Raw genomic sequence first — 21,325 nt, 5'->3', positions numbered from 1 at the left:
GATGTTGTATCAGGCTTCTGTCTCACGCAGCAGTCTGCTCTAGTGGGACTTCCCAAGCATATCAGAAAGAAGCCACAGGGGCACAACTACATGGAGAACATATCTCCACATTGCTGCCCATGGAGTCTCTGGTTTCCAGTGAAATAAAAGCTGGGCCACCTGGCACCTGTGTTCAGGCCCACCAGGCCTTCTTCCTAGCAGTTCTCCATGTCAATCATAAAGCAGCGTGCTCCCATCATAGCCCTAGTCCTGACCTGTAGCAGTAAGGACCATTATTCTGCACCATTACCTTTGCTCTGCTCGGCACTGGTGAGGCTGCACCTGGAGAACAGTGTCCAGGTCTGGGCTCCCAGTACAAGAGACAGATGGACATGCTGGAAAGAGTCCAATGGAGGGCTACCAGGATGGTGAAGGGACTGGAACACCTCTTCTATGACAAGAGGCTGAGAGAGAGGGGGCTGCCCAGCCTGGAGAAGGGCAGCTCAGGGGGATCCCACCCACGGCCATCAATCCCTGCAGGGAGGGGCAGAGAGGACGGAGCCAGGCTGCATCCAGTGGAGCCCAGTGCCAGGACCAGAGGTTGCCACCAAACATCAGGAACACTCCCGCACTGTAAGTGCTGCAGCACTGGCACAGGCACCCACAGAGGCCGGACACCCCTCACAGCGGGGGCAGTCAGCCGCGCCTGCCGCCGAGCCACGCAGCCCGAGTACGCCCGGAACGGGCCGGGTCCGCCCAGCACCGACCGACTCGGTCGCTCCACGGCGGCGGCGGCGGCTCGGGTACGACGGAAGGACGGCCCGGCCCCGGCGGGCACCGACCCACACGGTCGCGCCGTGGCAGCGGCCGTACTGCGCACGGTCTGTCCGGCTCCGAGCGGCTCGGCCGCTCCGCAGCGGCGTGGAGAGCGAGCAGCTCTGAGCGAGCCTCCGCTGTCGCGTGGGAGAAGGCGAGGGAGAGCGAGCCGCGGCGAGAGCCGGCGCCTGCGGCGGAACCACCGGGCCAAGACGACTTCCTCCGCACGGGACTCTGAGCCGCGGAACGACTGGCAGCTTTGATCGAGCCTCTGCTGTCGCACCGTGCGGCGCCGTTACCTGCAGCACTCACGTTCCTCTGTTGCATGGAGTGCTGTGCTGGTCTGAGCAGAAGTAGGTGCTTTCTTCTGTCCCGCTTTCTTCGTCCTGCGGGAGCTGCCTGCTCATGCTGGGAGCGTGCTGCAAACAGACACGTGGAGTCTGCAGGACCCCGTGCACCTCGGTCTCCCCCTGTGCTCCCACAGATGTAATGACGGGCTCCGGTGCAGTGTGGAGAGACTCCTGAAGGGTGAAGAGAAGAATTTCTGCCATGAATAGGGATCAGCATTCGGCTCCCCATCACTCCGGGAGGCAAGCACGGGGAAAGACATTTGGCTAGCCTGCCACATCCAGGCTGGCCAGTGGTGATTTGATTGCACACCCTCAAAACCTCAACTTAGTGTGGGACAGTGCAATGACTCTGGTATTGCCCTCCAGTGCTGCAATGCAGCTTTAGAAGAACCTCGTGAGGAGGAAGTCATCTTGGCACGTCATAATGCTGAGACGGGCTCCTTGTTCCTCAGGAGATGACAGTACAGGAGCATGCACTCTTGCATGCAGCACTGTACCATGTGCAGTGGGATGCCAGAGGCTCGCAAGAGCTGATGGTAGTTCAGCGACTCAGTCTTGACATCGTCTGCCAGGAGAAGGCACAGCCTCACTGCCACAGCAAGCCACATTCCCATGCAACGTGATCGTGACCAAATCCCATAGGAAAGGTCCTTCAGAGAAACAGCTCTTCCTCATTCCTCCTGGAGGAACTCACGCTGTACCCCAAGCTTTGCAAACAATTCTCTGCTGCTCTCTGCCATTTCCAAAGAGCAGGGATAACACACCTGGCCGGACGTGTGGTGGGAAGGGGAAGGTGGCTGCTGCCTTCTCACCAGGGATGATGTTGTTGGGAGACTGGAGGTCCTGCAGCCACAGCACCCCGATGTCCAGCTGGAAGACAGGCCTTAGCACTGAAACTGCCTTCTTTGCTGTGGAATTGTTCTCGGACTTTCCTCCCGAACGGCTGCACGTGGGCCCCCCTGCTGGATCCAGACCCAGACCTAAGATGCAATGACCACTTAGAAATAGTGGAAGCTGGTTTTCTCTTTGCAACCAGTTCCTTTCCTCGGGGCTGAGCTCTGGGCCCGAGGCACGTTCTCCCGCTGCCCTCTCCTCCTCCCCACTCCCAGCTCTGCTCTTCACACCATCCCACCCACACCTCAACTCTTCGTGCCTAAACGGGAGGCTGATGTGCAGGCCATGGCTGCCTGCGTGCAGCTGGGTTTCCCAGGGCAAACAGCAACCCTCAGTACAGCCCAAGGCTGAAAAAGCCATCAGGAAAGAGAGGCGAGCTCAAGGGGCTGAGTGCAGGGACACCTTTCTTCCTCCTGGGCTGCTTCCCCTCCTTTGTGCTTTTGTTAGCAGTCCATGGAGAGCAAGGGGATGCTCACAGCCTATTGCTAGCAGTTACAGTTGGGCTGAAAAGCCACCCATTGGGAACACCAACAAGGAAATGAGGGAAAACCAGCAGAATTTCAGGGGAGAGCCGACCAGTTCATCGCCCCGCAATTGCCAGCCCAAGCAAGGGACCTTTTGACCAGCTACAGAAACAGGCAGCACCATTTTTAAAAAGTTGATTTCGCTTTTATTCAATACAAAAGGATTTGGGTTGTATTTATCAACACAGCCCAAAATGAAACCCCAGTGTCCAGGATCTCTGCTTAGCAGTGAGTCATTCAGCCTCCCGTCAGACACAAGGAGAAGCCTGACCCTGTGGCTACATCACCTTCTCTCTCTCCAGGCCCGGCTAGCTGTATTTCAATCTCATACTAGACCGGCTCTGGCCCTGAAGAGATGCATCCTGAAGGAAGACAGTGTCTCCATCTCTTGCCATAGATGAAGTCCTGCCTCTGGCAAGTCCTCTTTGCTTGGAACGCAGCACAAGCCCTTCCCTCCCAGTTGCCTTAGTTCCTCTGCACTGTCCGTGACAGGGAAAGCACGGCCATGCCAGAAAACCGGACGACTCAGTCAGCTGCCTTTGGTGCCACCTCTGAGGAACCATTCCAGATGACTCTAGTGTCCTGTGGGCCTTCTTGGTCAAGCCCTTATTGGTTCTTTTTGCTTTCCTTCTTGGCTTTCTTCCTCAGCTGAGCAGCACTTGCCTTGGGTTTCTTCACTGTCTCCCAAGTCTTAGTTCCAGGACTGTGTGAGTCCTACAAGAATCAATTCAGAAACGGTCAGGGAACCTTCACAGCTAACAACTGGCTGACAGCTCGCTTTGGGAGCTCAAGTCACCCTCCTGGGCAGCTTTGGCTGCCAGTACTAGAAACCACCTTTCCGACATTAGGGCACGCTAGAAACTCCACCTCTATCTTAATCCCAAAAGACCCACACAAACTAGAATCCAAAGCCATCTCCTGCAAGGCAGCGCCTGCACAGGGTTGGACACTGCCTGGCAGTGCACAGAGCACAGCAGTAAGATGAGTCTGCACCTCAAGGCTTCTTGCGTGCATCAGGTACAGCACACACACCGAAGGACGGACAGAACAAACTACGCCTCTTTCAGCAGTGCCGGGACACACTACCGTAGGCAACAGCTACAAATTGTTCCCTCCCTGCCTATTGTCTGTGCCTTTCTATCAGCCTCAGAGAGCATGACTTACTGGCTTATGGCACATGGAAACTGGCACGATTACAACTGACGCACTCTCTGTGAGCTGCAAAGTGGCTCCGCAGAAGAGATCGTGGTGCAGCACATTCTCCACCAGCGTGGGCTCAGGGATCTCAGCTGGGGAGAAATGCCCTTCAGGAGCCTGCTGCTCTCCCACTCTCAAGGAGGCTGCTTTCTACAAGAGGGGAAAAAGAGTCATCATTCTCTCATGCACATTGGTGTTACAGACTGACTTAGCTGTTCTGAAGATATCCTTGGCCTACTGACCCAATAACAAAGAAGGGCATGAAACGCAGTTGCATCATCTTTTACCACCTGCCGAGGAAAAGATTCCTCCAACTTGAGCATTGCTCCACTTGCAGGTGAGGGGAGCAGGAGCTGAAGAGGATAGGTGGACATGAAATAAGGGAAAAGCTTAACAGAAAGCAGATCTGTTGCAGACAGTGCCACAAGCTGTGTTTGAACAGCACTGCCTTAGCGCACGCTTACAGTAAGGCACACCTACCTGGCAAGGGTCACACAGGCACCTATTGCTCCCCTGAGTCCCAACTCCATTTCTCAGCCACTCACGCTCTCCTTCCTCAATGTTCTGCAACAGAAGAAAAGTCACAAGACAGAAATTCAATTCATCGCAGACGTCATCAAACCTCCCGTCTCAGTGCACTCGCACTCATTTCTCTGCATGGTAAATCAGGGGAGTGCTTACTGAGTGAGCGGCATGTACTGCCAATTGCTAGCAGCAATCTATGCCTAACTCTAAACTACTAACAGTAACCTATGCCTAACGCTAAAACTAAACACTAAAACTACGCTAACACTAACATCAACAACAAAACCCAGAAGGGGGACCTAACTGCTAAAAGGGGAAGATGGAACTGGAGGCCTGCAAACCGCGGAGGAGCAACAAGGTGGAGGAGGAGCAGATGTTAAACAATGCCACCCAGCTAATGCTGGGGGTGGGGCCGCGCGGCGGGTAAGGAGCCCAGCGCCCGGACCAGCGATGGCGGAGCTGTGACCGCGCCGATGCGGGGCCTGGCACGGTGGTGTGGTGCCAGGCCAGCTGTGCCGCAGGCGGATCCACCTCCATGGGCTCCTCTGGAGGTGGATCCACCTCCATGGGCTCCTCTGCAGGTGGATCCACCTCCATGGGCTCCCCATGATCAGTCACAGCGGAGGTCCGGGTGCAATGGAACCGGGCTCTCTTCCTCCTCTCCCTCCTCCACTTGATGGTCACGGCGGGCCCCCTCCTCCTCTTCGGTTCTGGGGTCCCCAGCTCCCTCTTCCCATTTAAAACCACGCTATCCTCTTCTCTAGCTCTCTTCATGCTGGACATGGCTGCCACCTGCCCAGCACTCTTATCTATTATACCACTCGCATTAAGAAGCTTTTGCTTTCCCTTTCTTACTCAGAGTACAGAAACATTTCTATTTTTTTAAGAAAAAGTTAAGAATCTAAATAATATCTCTGAGACAAGAGACCAATCATCTGACAAATTCCACATGGGTATGAAGTATCTCGCTGCGCCCACATTGCTCTCAGGAGGTGCAATGTATGAACTATGAAATTTAAAGCCATATAGCAGATTATGTGAATTTTTGTTATGCAGCAAAAGACAGATGTTATGTGTATTTTGGTATGCTTAAAATAAGAAAACAGAAAAGGCAGCAGAAAAATTCACTAAACTCATACCCAGGTGGAAGAGGACTTTGACTGACTGTAGTTAGTGCCTGAGTTGCAGGAGTTACTGGCTGGACTTGTCTTGATACTGGAGGTGTGGTGAGTGCAGCAGTTGCAGGAGCTGTAGTTGCTTCTGTTCCCCCCTCAGGGCTTGGTTCTGAAGATGTATTTGCAGCTGCACCTGCCAGTGAACCTGCACTGGCCCCATCATTCTCTGTGGATGTGGATGGAGAACCATTTACACTTCCTACGACGCCAGACATGTCATTGCATTTCTCTCTGTATTGGTAATCTATTTCAGAATTTGTAAGTCACAAAAGTAGATGTGCAAAAGGTGGTGGTTTGAAGTAGTATGCACATATAGCCACATTTTCTATTTCACACACACACACAGACACACACAAAAGGCAACTTTAGCTGCACTCTGTAAAAATGCTTCAATCCAAGAACTATCAGCTATTCAGCTGCACAGCTTTGATATGACAAAGAAAAGTTATTCACTAAAGCAACTTGTCTGCATTTTCTAAACATTAGATGATTATAAAGAAAAAGCTACTTGCTTGCGTTGATGGATTTCCCATTTAATATTTGCAACAATTTAAGAGGCAGCGTGCATAACATTTTCAAGAAGAGAAAAATTAAGGCTGTGGAAGGGAGAATACATGCATTCTTTAAACGCTTTCAGATTTTTTTTCCCATGCAGGCCATTTGGTAGGCAGTGTTAAGAACTATACACAAGTCTTATTACTAAACTACACTGCCTTTATCTTTTAAAATAATTACTGCAGCCCAGTTTTCCGTCCAGCCTCAGTATTTATCAATTGTGACAATAAGATCACCAAAACACATGGTAGTGTATGCATGTGGAGGAGTTAACCTGAAAACACCTACCACTGTCTTAAAGCTTTGTAGTTTCTAAATTATAAGATGTACTAAAAAACATATTTATTTTCACGCAATCAGTGTTTGAAGTGCTGCTGTTTCAAATAATTTAACCAGGACTGTAGAAACAAATCACTAGTCTTTCAAGCTCCAGTATTATCTACTTGAGGCAGTTCTGTAAGTCCTTCAGCACATTTGTTCACGGGTCTCATTAAAGTTAACTGAATGCAACAGTAGCACTCACTCATGTTCTTTTGGCACCAGCTCCAACATATTTAGCAGTATCGCTGCAATCATCACTTACCTGTCGTGGAAACAGAAATTACTTATAAGAGGAACAACGATGCTGAATGCAAGCTGTTAAAATAGAAGTTATATATCCAAGAATTTACCCTGAAAAAAACTGTAGTTAAAAACACGCATTGGAAAACGTTACGTTCATTTTAAGACTGTACAGAGAATCCACAGCTTTGAAGTGGATGTCTGGCCCTAGAATACGCACCAGCTACTGATGTGGGTCTGCGGGGTGTGGGTGGAGGTGGTCAAAAAGGCCTGCGAGGTCGAGAAGGTTTGCAGCTTCCATTGGTGAGTAGTGGGGAATCACTGCCATTAACAGTCTTGTTTTTATTTGAAGCAGCATCTTCAGAGCTTTCAAGGCCATCTGAGTGATTCCTTTGTAGGAAAAGACAGAAAGGAGAACTATACTAAGAGTGTATGGATGACAACAAGTTTTATAAAAGAAAGGAGAATGTAATAATTATGGCTAGATAACTCAATCTTCAGTCTGTGCAAACAGTTTTAAGTTAAAACCCTATGTTTCCAACCACTCCGCTATGGAAAGCATTTTAGGCTCAAACAGGAGGCAGCTGATGATATTAATGAGAGCACAGCAATCCCTAAGTATTTGGAAAAGGAAAAAAAAGGCAGAGCTAGATTCATCTAATGTTGTCCCCAGAAATCTCAGTCATTATCCACAACAAGGTAAAATCTAGGTCAGGCGGTACTAGTGAAGATAAGTAGGACTGCTAGCTTATCAAGAAACGATTATGTCCATTTGGAAAGTTCCATGTTTGTTTCTGTTAATCATGAAACTTTGCTTTGTGGTAGAAACTCCACTCTCCATTAATAAAAAGGTGAAAAGCAGGCAGGAGACCCAAAGAACCTGAACCCAGGGAGAAGCAGATATGCTGAATTCAAACCTAACCTGTCAGGAGAACTGGAATCTAAAGAAGAGATGAAACTCTGGGGAGCGTAACACAGGACCTATTATGGCAAAAGAATATTACTTAGGCTGCAATCTGAGCTCTGCCTGGGTTCCTCAAAACTAGAGGAGAATGGTCTTCTGCAGATACTCCTTACTCTTCATCCCAATTAATATCTTGCACAACTGCAAAATGCCAATATGTTCCTTCTGCAAATGTTACAATTTCTGTGAAATGTTTTTGGACAACTCATGATGAAAGCAATTCCTACTCCCTCATCCCTCAAACCTTTCCCACAAAAAAGCCTTCACAGAATATATCATAAGAGGAAAATTCTACTCATTCAATTTATCTCATGCCTGCCACGTGTGTAGTGGTTTTCTATTTGTTTCTTTTTGTTCTGAGCAAATCCTCTATGTAAGATGATGTTGAAGTTCACACCTTAAAGCAGAGCTTATATACTGCTGCTCGCTGGGGATATTACAAGACAAGAAGGGGATATTTTGAGACAAAGCACCTCATCGCTCATGTTTTTCTTCTGTAATCACTCATAGGCTCCTGTCCTTGCTTTAAAACATTCTGCTACTGCTATATCATAATTCCTCATTTACAACAGTACAACACATTACATTGTTCGTAATGCTGCCTTGTTACAAATGCCTAGACATAACAGCTCTATCAGGGCAGTTCACATGGAAACTAGTATCAAAACTATGCATTTTTAAAAACTCAAGTTTACCACAAAAGCATCCAAAACTGTTCTTTGGTTAAAAACAAGCAACACCATAAATGGCTGGATAGAATATCAGCAGTCTACAAAGCCAAAATGTGAATAATAAATGTGTGCAATGGTACGGTGAAGTACCTGACGTTCACATTTGTTGTCACGATGTTCTGCTAAACTTAATTATCTCTGGGAAAAAAACACAACAAGTGGAGCTTCTACTAAACTGAATCTTTTGGGAAAAGTAATATATATATATTACCTTTTGGAAATGTAATATGTATCTATTTTAAATACTTCCATCAATATTTTCCTTTCAAATGTGGAATCTGAACAATTGCCACATTTTGCCACATTTTGCCATCAGTACTTATTCATAGACAGAATTTCAATAATGCTTCAGATTACATAGTGTGACAGTATTTTCTTGATTGAGCTAAAAGAAATGGGAGAGATAAAAGTATTTTAAAATCTTCATTTAATCTTACTTAATATATTCTTCTTTGTTTTCTTCCGTCACAAGAATGTTGCTACCATTTGGCTTCAAATCATGGCTTTGGATTTCACCTAGAATTTCTTTAGCAACTGAGAAAAACACTTCCAAGCAACATTCTTAAATATCATTCTCTCTGCAAGGATGAAAATGTAATTATTAATAACCAGGTCCAGACTGTGCACGCAGTAGAAGAGATGGGTACGAAGAATATAAGGACTTTTCTTAACTCTTTAGAGCTCACGAATCAAGTTAAGGAAACGTTACACAATAACTGTGGTTTTGTAAGATTTACAGACTACACCTCACTGATGTGCATAAGCAAACTGTGCACTAGGTACAGTTGTATCCTTAAATTCATCTGTCACTGGGCTGACAAATTACCCACCGCCTCTAAGTGGAATGCCTATAGAATACAAAAACCTTTGAAGTAATGACATTGTTGTATGTTTCATTACCTGCTGCCTTGTGAAGTAATAGCAGATAAGAAGGAAAAGATTTAGAATGCTTAATGAATTATCTTCAACTCCAGTATATTTATGGGACTATCTTGTAAATCAAAATATTCCAAGCTCCTAAGTTAACAAAATAATATGTTCCTGAGAAAGAGGAATTTTCTCATTAGAAACTTCAAAATAAGAAGAACCTTAATTCAACAAACATTGCTCAGATCTCTGTTCTGTTTATGTGGTTTAATAGCCAGAATAACAGGTGCAACATTGCAATTTATATGTTGGTATGTGCTTCTCTATAGCAGTGATGCACATATGCAGGGGTGCTGTACTGGGGCAGGCAGGGACAAGGTTGCTGTTCCCACGGCAGCCACACGGTGCTGTGCTTTGCACTTGCTGCCAGAGCAGCACTGGTATCACAGCCATGTTTTGGCTCCTGCCAAGCAGTGCTGGCACAGCATCAACTCTGCAGCCCCTGAGCCAGCAGGCTGGGCGTGGGCAAGAGGAGGGGGAAGGACATCAGCAGGGCACTGATCTAAACTGATTGAAGGGATATCGCATACCATACGATGCCACACACAGCATGAGGAGCTGGGGAAGGGCCACAACATGTACTGAGGCCTTGCTTTCCAAGGGGTGGCCAAACACTGCTTACTACTGAGAGAAGCTGCAGATTTCCCATCCCTGGGGGTCTCCAAGGCCAGGCTGGATGGCAACCTGGGCAAGCTGATCTAGTGGCTGGCAACCCTGCTGGCAGCAGTGGAGCTGGAACCAGGTGGACTCTGAGGTCCCTTCCAACCCAGGCCACTCTATGATGAGCAGAGGATAATTGTTTTCTCTCCTTGTATGGCCTTTGCTTGGTGTTTTTCTTTTTCCTCCTTTTCCTTTAAATTGTCCTTATCTCAACCTATGAGCATTTCGTTCATTTATTTTCCAACCACATTTTCTCTCCCCCCTCTTCCTTTGAGGGGCAGTAACAGCATGGTGTGGTGGTGTTCTGTTGATAACTGGTGTGAAACCACCACTTGATGAACATTTCCCCAACATAAAATGTAAATGCCCTTAACTATAAACATAGAAACATCATTACTGAAAACATCACCGTGATGTATTTAGTGCTGTGATGCAACAGTGCTTCTCAATTTGATCTCTCCAAAATACAATACAAAACCTCAGGAGAGCTGATGGATGGCAAAATAAAATTACTTCTTCCTTTCAAATGAGACACCTGCTCTAACTGACTCAGCTTGAGCAGAGGGGCCTCACTAGACGAACTCTCCAGGTCTTTCCAAACAAAGTAATTTTGCAGATTTTCTGAAAAAGTGGGACCAGAAAGTGTTTATTGCAAAGCTTCCTGGGAATTTGCATCATTTGCTTTTTTGGTGATTAATAAAAAGGTATCCTCCCTGCCAGGTGTGATTTTTTTACCGCACATTTACAGTGATTTCCTTCAGCAGTGCTGGTAAGCAGGTCCAGCTACTGACCTCTGCATTTAGAGCTCAGTGCACACTGCTTAGAGGTCTGAAGGTTCTTCTCTGAAATGCTCAGGTACTTCCGTGTTTACTCAAAAGGGGCAAAGCCTTTCATGGACTCCAGATTAGAAGACTTCTGTATCAGTACAGATGCTGTAATTGACATGTAGTTTGTATTTTCTCTAGAGACAGCTTTCAGAAAAGTTCTTGCTACAGCCCTAAGTTTCCTCATTGCTTTTTTTTCTGAGGCAATAAGCTAGAAATTAAAAAAAAACTTCGAACAGCCAAACTAGCCAAAAAAAAACCCCCTCAAAATACTAAGTGTAAATTAATAAAAGCGTATGTAGCCAGCAGAGTGGATAAATTTGAAACTAACACTTAGAGTGAAATGCAAAAGTTGTTTTTGACAAGTTCTGAGTTTTTTATTTCCCTACTTCCTATGTAAGCTTCTCCTGGTAGGACTGCTGGTCCTACTTGGAAACCTACTCAAACTTTTTGTACTTGGAAAGCTCACACAAACTATCACCTGAATGCTGTCTGGCAATGCTGCACACTTTGAAGTAAAGGTGAGGAGGAGGAAAAAGTAATCTGTAATGTCTACAAGTTCTCTTCCATGCCACTAACAAGCAGCTTAGTACTGGTATTCAGAAGGCTCTGTGCTCTCTTTTGATCCATTTTAGCAACACATGCATCAAAAGAACTATACAGAGAATAAATACAACACACTTCTGCACCAAAAGACCTTCAGGTTATCAGATGTTATTTAAAAAAACCAAAACACTGTTTTGAAATGTGCAAATGATAGTGCTGAACAAGTGTCTAGCTCACCTTTACTAATAGACAAATGCAAAGAGGTGACTATGTTTACAAAAGGTTATACTGCTCTTTCACTCTTAGACTCTCCACAGAACGTTAATGGAGTGACATTGTTCTTAAGGTAAATTTTGTTACAGATGGTACTTATTAGAATTTATTCACAAATTCCTTGCCCCTCGATTAAAGACCAATTAGTGTAAATTTCTTTCCTGTAGCTTTCTCTCACTGTTGTATTTGCTTGATTTCTAAAATCCAGTAAGTCACAGGATAACAAGGATAAAGAAAAAAATACACACCTGCTTGAGATTCTTTAATCTCAAGAATCAAGCCTTCGATCTTTTTTTCCCTTTCAGGTCTCAATTTCACGGCATCTTTACTCAAATGCCCACTACTGAAGTTTCCTAATGAAATGTTCACTTACTGCACCTTCTAGCAGCACATTACCCAGCTCAGAACATGCTACCTTTTCAAAACTGATCCAAAACTCCTATTTCAACTTGTAAATATCTCAAAAGCTCTTTCACCCTTTCTTCCTTGCTTACAATAACAATCCCAAGATTCATCACCAGAGATGCACTACTTTTCGTCTTTCACATTTCTGCTTCTTAAAAATGCATTCATCTCCTAAGCTTTTTAAAAAATGCTTGATCATTCTTGAGTGAAATACGTTTTACCTCTCTAGACCCTTAAACCAGCCTAAGTTTTCAGATTTTTAAAGAATTATTATTTATCATTATAGCAGTAGAAGTTTTAACTATTTATCCCTTCTATTCCTCAGCCTCCAATTCCTGCTTTTAAGTGTCAGGAAAAAAAAAAAAAAATCACCACTGTTATTAGAACAAATGGTGCATAACAACCCTGGAAACTTGCTCTTACAAAATTAGTACCGAACTACAATGCTTTAAAACTAAATGCTGTTTAAAATTATTTCTAAGTAGTATTTTTATGATGTTTCCAACACAGTTCTCGTCTTTGTGCAAAAAAACCCCAAACGTATATATATATATTTATATTTGTTTCATGGACACAGTGACACTTGGAGACAGAATTTCACATTTTTGCATGATCTTTAGATATACAAGCATGCCTGTGTGCTAACTGTTAGTTTTTGTTAGTCTCTGTTCAAATAACATTATTAAGGTGTCAGGGCATTAAGAATGACATACAGATAACAGATTTCTTCAATTCAACTTCTCATGCCCACTACTAATATGTTTTAGTACAATACCTGTTGAAATGAGTCTTCAAATAATGTTTTTCTGTCAGATGGGCTCTAGGGAGACAAGAAGGGCAGTAAGGTGACAAAGTTGAAGGGACAGGCTACTTGGGGAGATTGCAAGGAAGTTGCTAAGGTATGCAGGGAGGAAGTTAGGACGGCAAAAGTCCAACTTGAACTCAGACTGGCCACCGCAGTAAGAGAGTAAGAAATCCTCTTATAAATATATCAATGGTAAGAGAAGGACCAAGGAGAATTTCCATCCTTTACTTGATGCAGCGGGGAGTGCAACCACTGAGGATAAGCAGAAGGCTGAGGTCCTCAATGCCTTCTTTACATCTGCCTTTAAAAGGCAGATCAGTTATCATCAGGGCACTTTGTGTCCCAATCTGTAAGTCTGGGATGCTACGCAGAATACACCCCTGGTGATTCAGGTGGAGACAGTCAGAGAGCTCCTCCTCCATCTGGACTGTCACAAGCCCATGGGACCGGATGGGCTCCATCCTAGGGCACTGAGGGAGCTGGTGAGGGTGATTGCTGAGCCACTCTCCACTATCTACCAGCGCACCTGGTTAACTGGAGAGGTACCAGTACTACTTGTGATTCCCATCTACAAGAAGGGCTGTAAGGAGGATCTGGGGAACTACAAGCCAGTCCCCAGTCACGGGAAAGTTATGGAGCAAATCATCTTGGGTGAGATCTCATGGTATGTGCGTGGCATCCAGGGGATCAGGCCCAACCAGCACAGGCTCATGAAAGGCAGGTCATACTTGTCAAACCTCATCTCCTTCTATGACTGTGTGATCAGCCTGGTAGATGAGGGAAAGGCTATTTATTGATGTAGTCTGCCTAGACTTCAGCAAAGCCTTTTCCATGGTCTCCCACAGTATTCTCCTGGGGAAACTGGCTGCCCATGGCCTGGACAGGTATAGCCTTCTTTGGCTAAGGAACTGCTAGAGGGCTGCACCCAAAGGGTAGTGGTTAATGGAGCTAAATCCAGCTGGCAACTCCAAGGGGCGGTACTGGGGCCCATCTTGTTTGATATCTTTACTGATGACCTAGATGAAGGGATTGAGTGTACTCTCAGTATGTTTGCAGATGACTCCAAGTTGGGAGGTGGTGCTGACCTGCCTGAAGGCAGAGAGGCACTTCAGAGGGATCTAGATAAGCTGGATCGCTGGGCTGAGGTTCAACAAGGCCAAGTGCCAGGTCCTGCACTTTGGCCACAACAACCCCATGCAGTGCTATAGGCTTGGGGCTGAGCAGCTGGATGACTGTGAAGAGGAAGGGACCTGGGAGTACTGGTTGATGTTCGGCTGAACAGGAGCCAACAGTGTGCCCAGGTGGCCAAGAGGGCCAACAGCATCCTGGCCTGCATTAGAAATAGTGTGGCCAGCAGCAGCAGGGAGGGAATCATCCCCCTGTACTCAGCTCTGGTGAGGCTGCACCTCAAGTACTGTGTCCAGTTTTGGGCCCTTCACTACAAAAAAGGCACTGAGGCCCCAATGTCCAAAGAAGGGCAACAGAACTGATGAGGGGTCTGGAGCACAAATCTTATGTGGAGCGGCTCAGGGAGCTGGGATTGTTTAGTCCGGAGAAGAGGCGGCTCAGAGGAGACCTTACTGCACTCTACAATTTCCTGAAGGGAGGTTGTGATGATGAGGAGGGGTTTGGCCTCTTCTCCCAGGTAACAAACAGGACCCAAGGAAACAGCCACAAGTTGTACTGGAGGAGGTTTAGGTTAGACCTCTCTGAGGTTTTTCTCAGAGTGGTCAGGCACTGGAATGGCTGCCCAGGGAGGTGGTGGAGTCGCCGTCCCTGGCAGTGTTCAAGGGGCATCTGCATGAGGAGCTACGAGATGAGATTTAGTGCTTGTGGTGACAATGGTGATGGGAGGATGGTTGGACTAGATGATCTTGTAGGTCATTTCCAACCTTGTGATCTATAATTCTATGCATCTACCAATTCAAACAATAATTAATTCCTTCCTTCTTCACAGATCTTAACAACTTGGTTTCCTCTTCCTCTCAACACTCTTTCTTCATCCAGATCCTAGCAAGTCCTCTTGGATGCTTTCAACTGCTCAGCAAAATGAAAAATCAGGGAAATTGTTCTCTACTCTGGGAGAGTTCCAAAGCTTTTTGACCAGGGGTAAAACTTGAGTACCTCACATTATTTTTTTCTAACTGTAGGAACTATCTTTTTTTATGTGCACATTACATATTTTCACATTTATCAACAGTTCTTGGAGATCCTAGAGAAAAAAACCAAAGGACATTCTTCCTTATTTCTCCTATTGCTTGGCTACTACTTTGTGTTCCTCCATGACAGTGACACTACTAGCTTATTCATTATTGTTTCTATTTTTAAAATAAGGAATATGCATTTTTTTTTCCATGCAATTCCTTGAAAATTAGTAACGGACAAACCTCAAGCTTTTGAGAGGTCTGAACTGGTCATGAAAAGCATCCAGAAGCTCAGAGGCTTATCCAAAGCTAATCTGAAAATTTCCAAACGTCTTCGCTCTAGAGAGAGGCACAGAAACCCGTTGGATCAGGACTCCCATCACTAGCTGGGCTCACCTCTCTCACTCTGCTCCCTCACCAAACATCCAGGACTGGTTTTTACCATGTCCTTGCTGAAGAGCACACAAGATACGCAAGCACACTGTTCTCCCTAGGAAAAACATGGCTCCTAGGCATCTACACTGCAAACCTATAAACAGATGTTTAAATCTTATAGGAATCAGAACAACTTAAAACGTATGCCTGAGGCCCCTGTCTAGCAGTAATGGCTTGCTGAATTTGGGCTCACAATATGATTCCAACTTGTCACCTTCCTGCCTTCCAACTGCCTTCACTGTGCTTTGAAGCTAAGATCCAATGCCTTAATGCCCTTATGTAACAGCATCTACTTCATCAAACACAGAGGAAGGAGCGTCTCAGTAACGCACATCACACACCAGCCAGGCTGGTAAAGATAGGTAACTCTTCTGTGACAGCTTCATCGGAACCTTATTGTATTAGCCTTGGTATCACCCAGAACTCATTCCATTCACTGCTTTGAGGGGTCAGAGCCTAAACTCTACTAGAAGACCTGAAATCATCATGAAATCAGGTACACCTGATACAACCACACCACTAAGGCTCCTTTGCTAAACTTCAGTGGTTCCCAATGCTTGCTTAAAAAATAAAATCCAGCGAGAATATCAAGCGCCAACACTTTCCTCAGTATCCCAACATCCCTGCCTTGTCCATCTCTGGCCAGCAGGACTAAATTCAAAGCAGCGCAAACCACAATTCCACACAGGTAGCTTGAAGCTATGTTTAATCTTGCAGATCAGAGCTCAATAAACATTGGCTTGGCACAAGTCACTCACACAGAACAGTGGCTCTGCTATCACCAGTACCTGCTATACATCAAGAAGGAACGTGCTGAGGAAAATGAACACAGCAGCATACAACTAAGAGTTCCTCATGACTGTCAGCACTGAAAGCAAAGCAGGCTGAAGAAAAACCTCAGGTAAATCCATAGAGGACAGCAAAGCAAGGAGGACGAAGGACATGGACTGATCCTGAACCAAACACATTAGACAACAAGAGCCTTGAGAGGACTAGTTGGTTACACAGATAAACAATACGCACGCCTGAAATGGTGATTTCTTCTGAAGACTCTAGTGTGTTCCTCATCAAGAAAAAAGATAATACATTAAAAAAATCAGGATGGATATAATTTGAAAATTTTTTTCAACTGACCTGGCATCCTGGCGCAAACTGAAGACAAGACAGGACACCAATACAGAAAAAAAAAGAACTAACAGCATAGGGGGGTGCCACAGAGAAACTGGAAAGTGACCAAATCTCTGCTCAGGTAGAAACCATTGTGTGAAGTAGACAGCTTTTGCCAATGAGGAGCACAGTGGGAGGATGAGGATGAGGAAGGATGCCATCTGTAGCACAGACATTCACACCAGTGGCATAGCGTAGCGCAGAGCTACAATTTCAAAGTGATTGTAAGGTTTTATTTAACAATGCTGTTGTGTGGGATGAGCTCAAACAAGCTGCAAGTGACTGATTAATCAATGCATCTCAGTGACCTCAAAACCTGATTGTCTTGGAAAAAATAAACAGAACACGCCATCTCAAATAACATATAATCAATCTACAGAATTTAATCCAGCAGGCAGTCCTGTGGCCAAATTTTGTGCTGGCAGCAGACTCTTCTTATGACCATTAGGAACATTCCCAGTTACAGAGCTACCACAACTTGGGCAGAAAATATACAGACCCACCTGGGAGAATAGAAAATAAAGAAGCAATTTACCCTCCCCTTATCCAACTCCACTCTCACATTTAGAAGTGAAACTACAACTTTAAATGCCAGGAAAAAATGAGGGAAAAAAAAATCATCTGGTATTTTCCAGGCAAACACCAAGATCATAGAATCACAGAATGTCCCAAGTTGTACGGCATCCACAAGGATCATCAAGTCCAACCTCATGTTCCAAGAAGGACCACCCAAACGCAAACAGTCTTTAAGCTGCAGCAGCTCAGGACCAGGCCCACAGCCCTGGGGAGCCTGCTCCACAACCACTGGTATCAGATGCAGCAAGCACAGGGAGCAGGCAGGTAGGCACAGCAAAGCAGCAAGCAAAGACCAATCTCTGAGAGGGGGCCTGCTTACAGAAGTAAACCTGGGGCCTACCTACAGAAAGCCCTCTGGAAGACCCAGAAAGGCTTTGGGATAGCTGTTAGCTCATCAGCAATAATAACATCATCAGATGGTGGATCGTCTGATGGCGCAGTCACAGCTTTGGACAGAAATTGAGCAAAACATGAAGACTGAATTACTCGAGAACAACAGCAACATTAACCCCACAATGCCCTTATTACTGAGCTAATTAATTCCCAGGTAGTTAGAAACAGATTTGGAGTCTACGCACTTTCTCCTTGCCCACAGAAAAAAAAATAGTCCAAGTTACAGAATGGCGGGGCAGAAATTATAGACTGTGTTGCAATGTAACAAGCTCCAATCTCCATGCACAGTTACGTCTTATACTATTGCCTTTGAAATTCAAGGCTCAGATCAGGAACAAGCCTGCATCTTCATACTGTCACAAGGGTCAGCTATATCCTCACATCAAACAATACGGGATTACGGAGAAGAGCCAAAGAGGTGTTGTCTACAGAAGCGGAGAAGTAAAATTCAGGCAGGACTGAGAAAAAAAAAGCTGTTTGCAGCAACGCGTACTACTGAATAACTTTGAGTGTTTGAAATTACAGAAGACGTTGAATAGCAACTGAAGAGGACTTGTTTCAAGTCAGTCATGGGAGATCTGTGCTTTTTACTAACTAATCTCAACCTATTACCATGGTAGCTGTTACTGAAACAACTTCTGTTCAAGAAGTCATCTTTTAGTTCCATGCTCCTGAGATCACCGGAATACTGCTCTCAGTCTTTGAAATTTAACAGACAGTTATATAAATATTATAAATATTATATATTTATTATGTATATAATAATCCTGAACAACAGATAGTAGCACACTAGGTTGACTTTGCGAGTTAGGATTCTTACAGGAGCAACAGTTTTCATCACTTCCTTCGTTTTGGCATACAGAACAGCTAAAGAAAAAGCAGTTCTCAAGTAATTCTGACGCTTGGAGCATCCGCTTCTTCAAGTTTAAAGGAAAATCATTGTAGAGATGCTTTTGTATTAGTTTTGCTTGGATTCTGAAAGGCAACATGCTAGGAGGCAGTGGGTTCGTTTCTCACCGAACAGATGTTACAGTCCCACTGACCTTCCTTTTTAGTAAAGCCAGATCCAAATTTCCCTCGTGCAGTATTATGTTTGGCTTTGAAACTTGCAGTACATTCAGTGAATGGGGAGCCACGTGTTTCCCACATAGCTGGATTTGGGCTCTGGCATGAAACATAATTCTTTGCAGTTGTTTTCTTTGGAAGAGCAACAACTTACCTGTTAAGGGAGCTTCACGAAGATTTTGTGCTCTCTGAGAACTATCTGACATAGCATCTGTTCCATAGCTTTTAGCAGACCACCAATGAGATGATACACTCACACTGGAGTTATTACATTTCATTTCCTGAATTTCATTCTGTTAAAGACAGTGTTTCAATTAAGAGAATGTAAAGGTATTCCATAGGTATTTGAAGAAAACCTAAGGAATAATCCCTACTCTCTTGCTGTTTAAAAGCATGTTTAAGGTCTGAGAAAAAAATCAAGAGTTAACTGCTGGAATAATTCAAGATCTGCCCGTCCTGTACAGAACTCTGAGACTGTTCTCCAAAGCTAGAAAAAGCCCAGAACCAAGAGGACGATAGCCAAGCTGATGAAAGCAGGACTCTTTCTTGTTCACACAGTCCTTAGAAAGGCTCCCTCCGCATCTCTGAGTCCCCAGTCAGAGTTTATAGGCAACAAGTTTTACTCTCGCACTCAATTTCAGCAGATGTTCAGAGCAGATGTTTTCATGAGTCATGCACTAGTCCAGAAAGAATGTCTGTCCAATGCTTGGATCACCAAGTACCTACCGTAACAAAAAGATCAACTGTTCTGCATTGAATATAGTGACAAAGTTATTTACCTTTAAAGCCTCCACTTGCTGACAGAGCATCTGAAGTAAAGACTGGGCATCTTCTGCCCACTGAGGGAGAGTTTTAGGAGAAAACTGGAAAAAAAAAAAGAATGTACTGAACTTTGAGTTGTTATTCAAACGTAACGTTTCCCTGAAATCATATGGCTCATGTACCTTGTAGCTGTCAGTTGGTGAGAACAATAACTTCTTAGGAAATGGAATGGAATGTTTTACTCCTGAACCTGCAGCTTGAGAGATCTTTCTGGAGGAAAGATTCCCCTCTTCCTTCTCTTCAAATTCTCCAAGCTCCTGGATCACTGCGTTCAGCATTTCTGTTACAGTTTCAATAGACACTGGCAGCTGGAAAATTAATTGAAATGCAAGTCATGATTGCAATCCTTCCTCAGAGCAAGAGGCTACATTCTGAACTCTGGTAGAACAGCTCACAAGGCTTTCATTACAAAAAGACAGAAATGTTGTTAAGTTTTGTTCCTTGGTTTTGTATTGTTTTGTTTTGTTTTTCCTTCCCAGCAAAGCCCAACCTCTGTTAAAATTAATGTAAGAGGACAATTCACACAAGCCTGAATTCTACTTGGAAACTATCAACCACACTGAGAAGATAGTGGGAAAAAGCTGTTTGTTTACATAAAAATTGCCATTTGCAGGAGTCAAAACATTGCATGTTCTCGTGTTGTTAGAGAAGTTTCCCAGAATATATCAACCCACTGGAGTAAGGCAAGTTATTTGTCTGGGGGAACAAGTAAGTTTTCACTTGCCTTAAAGCAAAGGCTGCAAATGGTTTCAATTTGAAACTGTAAGCGACACCACTGCATCTCTCCAAACAAGATGTTGAGCAAGAATTACTTACTTTGTCAGCTACTGACAGAGCTGAGGAGAACTCATCAATGATCTTCGTTAGGTAGTGCTTTCTTTTAAGAAGATAGGTTTTGTGTTCTCCTTGTTCTTCTGGCAAAACATCACCATTCACAATCTCCTCTGCCTTTCTTTGGCAAAGCTAAGCAACAGCATTTGGATTAATAAGAATCAGTTGGAATGCAAGTAACGAAAGAGCATTTGGGGTAATGCAGGTTAGGGACCAACCTTGGCAAGATTCCAGTATGAAATCACATTCTTGATAGCTTCAAATGCTAGGAAGGCATCATCAGTTTTGCCTTCAACCGCATCCAGCACTGCAAATGCTATTCGTGCCTCTTCTTCATAGGCTGCAACCTGAAAGACCTACAACCAAAGCCAAAGACAAGTCATACCTAACATATGCGTGAATACTTGGAACAGCTAGTGCATGCCAACATCCAGGAAGTAATCAGGTATTATTCATCTTCCTCTAAGACAAGAAAATACTTTTTCAACAAAGTTGGTGCTAAGGGAGTTCAGTGTCATCCAAGCAGATACAGGTTCACATCTAAGAAAAGTTCTCAGAAAATATTTTTCCCCCTTCATCAGATACATTCTGATACTACCAAATCTCATCGTTAGCACAATGCAAAAAAAAAAAACAAAAAAAAACCACCAACAACGAGTACGTAACAAACAAACAAAAAAGCTCCAATGTAAATGTAAGTGTCTTATTTGCAGCTGGGATGGAACTGTTTCCTTCAGCGTGTCTGGTATGATGCGATGTTTTGGTTCTAGGAGAAAAGCAATGTTGAGAACACACCAATGCTTATAGTTCCTGCTAAGCATGTTGTACAGAACCAAGCCATTCTCAGCAAATAATCCAAGCAGCTGGGAGGGAACAGAATTAGGACAGCTGACTTAAACTGGCCAAAGGGGTGTTCCGTGCAGGATGACATCATGTTTAGCCATCTTCCAGGTTAAATCACAACCATAAGCTTGTATAAAGACATATAACCTTACTCCAATCTTAGATTGGTCAATCTGCACCTGAATGTCCACATTATGGAAACATTTGAAGAGAGGATCAGTTGGTTCAGGAATATTTTTGTTCTTTTTATTGTTTCCAAACTAATCAGGATTTTCTTCCAGTAGTAGACACTTCTTCCAATGTATTCCTTCTGATCACAGAAAATTTTCAGGCTGGTG

At 44.6% G+C, this 21,325-nt stretch overlaps 1 protein-coding gene across 1 annotated transcript; it reads right to left on the bottom strand.

Moving 5' to 3' along the window:
• Positions 1–2,686: 2,686 nt before the first annotated feature.
• LOC149913891 (RANBP2-like and GRIP domain-containing protein 8) lies at positions 2,687–21,242 on the bottom strand. The gene is made up of 11 exons (XM_090128294.1): positions 21,140–21,242; positions 20,363–20,500; positions 20,130–20,276; positions 19,436–19,621; positions 19,271–19,354; positions 18,646–18,784; positions 6,797–6,966; positions 5,425–6,598; positions 4,241–4,324; positions 3,728–3,910; positions 2,687–3,277 (listed from the first exon to the last, which is right to left on the bottom strand). The coding sequence occupies exons 4-7, from the start codon at positions 19,589–19,591 to the stop codon at positions 6,800–6,802; spliced, it is 546 nt and encodes a 181-aa protein (XP_089984420.1). The 5' UTR covers positions 19,592–19,621; positions 20,130–20,276; positions 20,363–20,500; positions 21,140–21,242; the 3' UTR covers positions 2,687–3,277; positions 3,728–3,910; positions 4,241–4,324; positions 5,425–6,598; positions 6,797–6,799.
• Between the last annotated feature and the right edge of the window lie 83 nt (positions 21,243–21,325).

This window comes from Phasianus colchicus, chromosome 33, assembly GCF_987193195.1.
Source record: "Phasianus colchicus chromosome 33, bPhaCol1.hap1.1, whole genome shotgun sequence".
Lineage (NCBI taxonomy): Eukaryota > Metazoa > Chordata > Aves > Galliformes > Phasianidae > Phasianus > Phasianus colchicus.
Note: the sequence above shows the minus strand (reverse complement) of the source record. Positions and strands in the feature narration are given on the sequence as shown.